Genomic DNA, 7,709 nt, shown 5'->3' on the forward strand with positions numbered 1-7,709 from the left:
AACGCTATTTTCAAGTTTTGAACAACTCGACTTTCAAGATCTACACATCTACATGTCCGATGTTTCCTCAACGTTATATTTTAAGATCTGCGCAAGAACTCAGCTAACAGATGTTTCCGCATATGAAAACTATCTTCAAGTTTTGTACACCGAAAAACTTTTCAGGTATATAGAACATTAACTTGCCAAATGCAGGCTTTTCGCGACACACCCTGGAAATGAGAATATTCTACATTTCCGTCACAATTAAAATATAATTTTAGTGTTCTCATAATAACTTTACTGTAAATATGAAAGACCTAATCAAGATTTGAAATTTGCCCCGAATCAAAATATGTCGACCTACTATTTTGTTTTCTATAAAAATTATTTAATATCAATTTTGCAATTTACACCAGACAAATGCTTGATAATCTTCAATTAAATCCATCATCTGCGTTAAAGACAGTGTTTCCAATGAGAAAATATTGTGCTGCTATACCAGAAGTGGCCAGCCAGAGGTATGTGGCACAAGTTTTGTTTGAAATTTTGGCACATGCGTGAAATATTAAAAAAATTCATACGGTAAATAATATTGTTTAATTCTTAATGTGTTTTAATTTGACTGCTTTACCCTCCCCTTCCCCATTCCTATGGACTTAGTTTAAAGCGATACTTAAAATTCAGAACCTAAAATTGGCTAAACTACTTTGAAAAATAATACACTGTATTTTGTTGTACGTGTACGAAAAATACAAGTTGTAGACGTTATCTCCTATCTAATGAAGAACTCCCGTGTTTTCAAAATTACAAAATTAGTTCCGATATGGTACCGGTGACCCCATTTTTGACCACCTGGCCCATGGATTAATTACCATATTAATTGCACGTCTCGATAACCAATATTCCAGGTCACGTGCTATCGTTAAGTTATCAGTATCACCATTCGTGTTCAGGACAGTGCCCTTGGTTACACATTATTTCCTAACAACGGATCAAGTTTTTAGATTAGACAACGCGTCTTGACAAACTTTCCATAAATCCTCCACGATATCAATGCTCCAGATAAGATGCGCATCTGTGTAAATACATATTCTTGTACATAAAAATACATTAGAAATTAAAATTATGCGTAGTATTCACCTGTTCGTACATTATTCACGTACTGGCAGAAACCTGCAAAACATTTGCAGTCAAATTAGTATCTTTATTGCAACAGTACTTTTTAAATACAGGATTTCTAGAATAATACAAAATAATTCTAATTGCATACACCGAAATCTATAAGTTCATTTGTCTTGGGCCTAACATTAGTTAAGCCTTTATTAAGTACGACATATATTTGATAGACAGATAAATTAACACTATAGCTTGTGGACGTTTTTTGCTTTAGTATACTTAGGACTAAACTTTACCATATTTAATACTATCAATAACTAAAGTTTTAATGTTATTTTACGACCTAACATTAGACTTTTTAAAAACTTTTATAAGCTTTTAATATGTTGTTGTACAAAATGTCTACTAGCCCACTGGGGTACGAATATTGTTGTAAGGCTGCAGGATATTGCAAAGTCAGAGAGCTTTCAGCTAATGATAAAACCGTAATTTTTATATGAAGTGTTCCATATTAGAGACAGGATTACAATCCTTTGGATCCGTATGTGAAAGCTACATGGGAAATAACCTGCATGTGAAGAATGGAAGCTTCGTACATAAATTAAAGGGTCTGTCGCCGATCTTTCTCGAACTCGCAGACTACTTATAAAGCGATTAATATAATTCGGGGTTAGTGTTGAACTGAAAAATATGCCTAATTTTATTTAAAGATACAAAAAAAAAACGCTTACTTGATCTATTTTTTATCGTCAACATGAAATTGTTTGTTTTGAATTTTCGCGCAAAGCTACACGAGGGCTATCTGCGCTAGCCGTCCCTAATTTAGCAGTGTAAGACTAGAGGGAAGGCAGCTAGTCATCACCACCCACCGCCAACTCTTGGGCTATTCTTTTACCAACGAATAATGGGTCTGACCGTCACATATAACGCCCCCACAGCTGAAAGGGCGAGCATATTTGGTGTGACGGGGATTCGACCCCGCGTCCCTATTGCGAGTCGAGCGCCCTAACCACCTGGCCATGCCGGGCCCAAACATGAAATTAATTAATTAATATACCCAGTCTTCAACAGCTCTTAAAAAACAACAAAGGCATTCATAGTCATGACTTAAGAATTATTTTTGATTTATATATAACACTTTAAAAAAAGCAATTGGTTAAATTCAATAAATTATTTAAGGGTAAAATTTTGGAATGCAATAAATACCTAATACTAAAATAAAATGAAGTCATTGAAAAATTAAGTTGTATTACAGAAACTTGATTAAATGTATGATTTAGTTGGTTATTTTTATATCAAATTAAAAAGTATAATTATGATACTATTATTAGTGTTATGCTATCATATTTGCGTATATTTATTTAGATGTTTCTTTTTACAATTAATAATACTTCGTATAAGCATCGTCTTGTTTCTGCTTTTCATGAACTAAACTACTAGAAATCATTAAATGTTTACAACGTATCTAGTACGTGTATAAAATTGAATTGAAACAGAACCTGAATAATCTTATTTTTTATTCTTTGTCACGCACCGTGCTTAAAATAATATCTAACACCTGAAAATTCTCCAAGCCAGTATTTTTTAATTACAACAAAAACAACATATCAATTAATATTTAACGCCCGGCTTACCTTTAGGGCGTAAAACATGTTTCGCAGGGAAAATGTAGGTCAACTTTACATGTATAATACTAAAATACATACAAATTGCTCAGAAAAAGCTGCCTTGGCCTAGGATTGTTTGGTACTGCTGAATTGAACCGACTGTAGTCCAGTGAGTTAACGGTCTAAATATGTACCTGCTGGTCTATATTTCGCGTCCTGTTAACGCAAAGAAAAAAAAGAAAAGAAAAAATCGTGCTGGCATATTGGGGTCGTTCGTGCGTTATAAGGATGGTAGTAAAATACCACTGTTCGGTCAGACAAGAGTAGTGGCCCAAAAGTGAATGCTATTACCTTTCCTCTAATTTAAGATTATGGACCGTTTGTGTAAAAAACATAACACACTCACAAAGAGAACCTTGAAATGTTTTGCGCGAATATCCAAAAACGACAACAACAAACAAACAAACTTCTATGTCATAATGGAAATAACTTTTAACTGCATCCTTCCATAGCCAGTATAGGATGTATCTTTTGTAAGGTATACTATTCGGGTAATGTTTATAAATTTCCATTGTCAGCACACACTAATCGCTTACTCAGAGGTTACGTAAGACAACGCTAAAGGCTATTGCATAGATGCTTGTACCAGTTTGATCCTGTGTTTGTATCTACTCCCTGGGCTGGTCAAGCCAATGTTAAAGGGGATTCATAGGTGCTTGTGCAAGATTATATGAATTGAAGTTCTCTGTTTCGGAGAAGTTACTTGGAATAGCTGTTGAAATAGGTAATCTGTGGAATACGTGATACCACACTAGGATACCTTTGTCTGACTTGAAATTGTGGTATAACATTATTCTTGCAGTCCTTGACCTATGAAAACGTACCTTGAAAGCCTTTAGCCCACCGCTACGTTGAAGTTTCAACAGAAAGTAACAAGCTGTCCAGTAAGTGAAATACGTAATATCCTTTTTTGTGAATAAAGATTTTTGTACTTTTTCACTTGTTTTGCCTTTGCTAACTGTGTTCGATTTATCCTGAACACACTGGCTGAACCTATGTTTTTGAGGAAACTGTTGGCTATCTGTTGGAAAGTGGTGTACCTGCACACTACACCTCAAATTAATACAAAATAACCAAGTAACCCACTATAACAACTTTATAAGTAGTACCACTGTCACTTCCTTGATCCCTGATATAATTATTCATAGATTAACAAAGTAAATAACTTTACAAGTGGCACTACTGTCACTTCTTTGATCCCTAATATAATTATTCTTAGAGTAACAAAGTAAATAAACAACACACAATAAAAGGCTTTCTTCTTGTTTTATGACAAAGTTATTAAAGTTATTTCCATTATCCCTATCATCGTCAAGCAGCACCAACCGCCAGTTCTTAGATTACTCTTTCACCATGAATAGTGGAATTGACTGTTACATTATAACATCTCTACGGCTGAAAGGACGACCATGCTCGATGTCAGGTTTCGCTTCAGCGACCCACAGTTTGCTCTAACTATTACACCATGCAAAGCGGCTTGTTTATAAACATCCTGTTGTGAATAACTTTTTAAATGCGGAAAAACAGACTGAGACTAGTAATCCAATACAATAAAGATTTGTGGAAAAACTGACTAATCAATACTACCGAAACAATCTATATCCATTATAAAGTTGTCAAAAAGATACAAAATGATTTATTTTTGTTTTTAAACTTACCTAAGGCAGCAAGGGTACTTATAAAGGTCATAGTGACACTAAGATTGAGATTTCCTTTAAGCAGGACAGTCCACATGTTACTAGCTCCACCTCCTGGGCTACACCCAAACACAAATAACCCTAATTTAAGTATAGGTGTGTCAAACAGGAGTTGGCCAATTCCATAAGCTATCTGCAAAGTAAAATTAATAAAAACACAAAATTATAATTTTCCACATGGAAACTTAGAAGCTTGTCTATAAGTACAGAATAATTAAGAGTAGATATTAGTATTAGAAAAATCAACAAGCTATATACATATATAGTGTAGCCCAAAAGTAGGTATACAGTCGATGATTAATACTGTATTTAAAGTAATTAAATTAAAATTAAAGTATACATTTGACAATTGATAATATATTTAACGCTGGTTTACACACGACATGGAAATTAGAATTATGGGAAAGTTCATCCCGCAGGTGTTCAAATTGAAACCCGTCGCTATTTACACAATCCTGGAGTCTGCCTGCTACACTTCTGCAAATTTTCTGACACAAGTCTATCTGTCTATCAAGTTCTGTAAATGCGTCTGTTGCGTACCTTTCATTTCATGAACATTCTGCGATTTCCTACTGTACACTTTGTCCTTGAGTACTCCGCAGAAGAAAAAGTCCATATGCAACTGCATACCTGCCTGTTTTTGGGCCATTCTGTATATTGTACATTTAATCTTAATATATCATTAACTCACTGTCTGCTGATTCGCTGTATACAGTATGCGCATCGCAAAAATTCCGTGCGCTTTTAAAACAGCCGCAGTCAAAGGGTTAAAGTCACAAGTAAATAATCTAGTTCACTCATCACAACTCTGTCACGTGATTACATATTTTTAAGGCCAGTTCTTAACAGACAAAGATCTTTTTTGTTAGACACAAAACAGTAATTTCTAAAATAAAATAAAAAGACTTAGCTATGCTTCTTCCTCACATCGGTTTATTCAGCATTTTAGATGTGTTGAGACTGTATTTTGTTGTTTTATTTAAGTACGCGTTAGAAGCGCACCGAAGAAATTTCAAAGGCTAGACTTTGATCTAACCACTGGTTCTACTTCTAGTTATTTATACAAAATAATCCCAAACTGAATAACCCATGACAACAGCTGAATACTTACGAAATTTATTGAGGTATAGATATTATTATTAGCATACACCATAGCTACAGGAGGCTCGAGATCGAATAAACAGTTAAAAATGTTTCTTCTGCAAGCTTATTCATTTATTGGTATTTTAGTTACACTTCGTATTTGGTTAGGTGGGAAGTTTTACCTGTTAACTAATCACGTGAACTTCACGGAGCAAAAGTGCTACAGTAATGATAACGGTTTAATATTTTATGTGCTTAGTGATCTGCAGAGTTGTAGAATTTACAACTACTTGATAAATCTGTGATAACCCCGTAAAAATCCGCTCCAACCCCCCCCCCTCACCCCCAATGCAAATACGCGTACACATATGAATATTTTCAGCCATGTTTAAATTTGAAAGTATTAAAAATAATTTACTACTGCGATACTCACCAAAGGCATCATTAAATACTGACAGCTAAATCCCACTGCTGGAGCAACAGGTCTCTTTAAAACTCCTTTTATGACTCTCAGGTCCAACGCACAGCCCATATTAATGTAACTTAGTGAAACAAGAATTGCTACAGATGCTATGAACACAGTATTCAACTTATTTTCCTTTCGAACAACGCTTATTTGTAACGGATTCGATTTCTCATCCTCGCTATCATACTTAGGAAGTGCCTTAACTTGAACATCTGTATATCCTAGAAATCTGCCTTCCAACGTAAAAGTTCCGTTGAAAGTTTCTCCATTGGTTTGGCGACTTTCAAGTTCAGTCACGTTAAAAATCTTACTTGTCACAATAGTAGCGATACTAGGATCGGCCACTAATAGCTCGTAGTAGTCGTGCTTTGCTGGCTTTAAATCAGTGATTGAAAAGCTTACATTTTTCTTTTCGCCTACTTTCAGTTTGCTAACATAACCTGGAACGAAAGATACAGAAATGGTGGCTGCTAATTCTACGAAGAGCAGTAAGAAGCTAGAGATCATCGCAAGTAGTACGACTGGACACATAACGAACTTCGGCTACGTAAATCAGACAATGTTGATTCAGGAACGTCACTTATAGAATTGGCAAAATAATGACTTAACATTAACCATAAAAAATACAGGGAATGGTGTTGAGCGTTTAAGACACAATTTATAAAATCATATAAAACGGCCTAATGTCGTATTTTCAAATCTCTCCAACAACCTCGAAATTCAACCGCCACTGACTGTAGAAAATTGAGAAACGACTCAAACGAGTTGTTCGCTCTCAAGCTGTGACGTTTCGATGACGAAAGAGCTCCGCCTACTACTTCTGCTTCTGCAGCTGACTTTCATTCAAACTTTCAAAAAAAAATATAATAATAAGCAAAAATGTACTCGCGTTATTAGTAATTCAAGTCGGAAAAATTTACATTCATTATTTGTCTGTCCAAACGGTCTTTCAATGGGTCAGCGGTACGTTTACGGACTTATAGCAACAAAATCCGGGGTTTGGCTCCCTGCAATTGATAAAGTGCAGATAGCCCATTAGTTGACTTTGCGCTAAAATAAACAAACTCTGTTCAAGCGGCAGCAGTAGGAACTTAAGATACTGATATTGAATGCTGAGATTTTTACAAAGGTATTTTGTATTGTTGTGGATATACCTTTAATTAGGACAAAACATTCTTCAAATTATACCGTTTTCCGCTTCTTCTTTTTTCCTTTTACTCAAAATTAAAAGTGCACGTGCTGGTGACGTAATCAGCAGATGAAACACATACTTGAATGTTATGGCGTTCTATTCATAACTTGGTTATGTACGAGAGTACTGGAAAAGAAAAAGAGCTGCTTATATAGAAAGTTTAGCGCAAAGCTAACTGTGCTCTTTTCACCGCGGGGGATCAAACCATGGTTTTTAGCGTTGTAATTACAGATACTTTCAGCTAATCGAAACGGGGGCATGATATACATAAAAAATTACAAAAATGTATTTTAATTTGGTTTATATATTTTTTTTTACATTTAAAGTATTTTTATGTGACTAATACTAAAACGTGTGAAGTACAAATTACGGTATTTTTTGGAATATAAGACGCACCGGTGTGTAAGACGCGCCCTTATTTTGAAGACAAAGTTTTTGGGGGAATAAAGCTACAGTCGCATCTGAAAGATTTTTATTGAACAAAAATTCAGTTTGATACTGTTGCG

General features: G+C 34.9%; 1 protein-coding gene across 1 annotated transcript in view; it reads right to left on the reverse strand.

The window, feature by feature from the left end:
• LOC106475638 (ileal sodium/bile acid cotransporter-like) overlaps positions 1-6,987 on the reverse strand; it is an 11,559-nt gene extending 4,572 nt beyond the window's left edge. The window contains exons 1-2 of the mRNA XM_013936318.2: positions 5,979-6,987; positions 4,424-4,595 (exon numbers count right to left, since the gene is read on the reverse strand). Coding sequence (XP_013791772.1) covers positions 4,424-4,595; positions 5,979-6,542 — 736 coding nt within the window. The 5' untranslated portion in view covers positions 6,543-6,987. The remainder of the gene's footprint in view (positions 1-4,423; positions 4,596-5,978) is intronic.
• Positions 6,988-7,709: the final 722 nt, after the last annotated feature.

Source organism: Limulus polyphemus, unplaced genomic scaffold, assembly GCF_000517525.1.
Source record: "Limulus polyphemus unplaced genomic scaffold, Limulus_polyphemus-2.1.2 Scaffold8904, whole genome shotgun sequence".
NCBI lineage: Eukaryota > Metazoa > Arthropoda > Merostomata > Xiphosura > Limulidae > Limulus > Limulus polyphemus.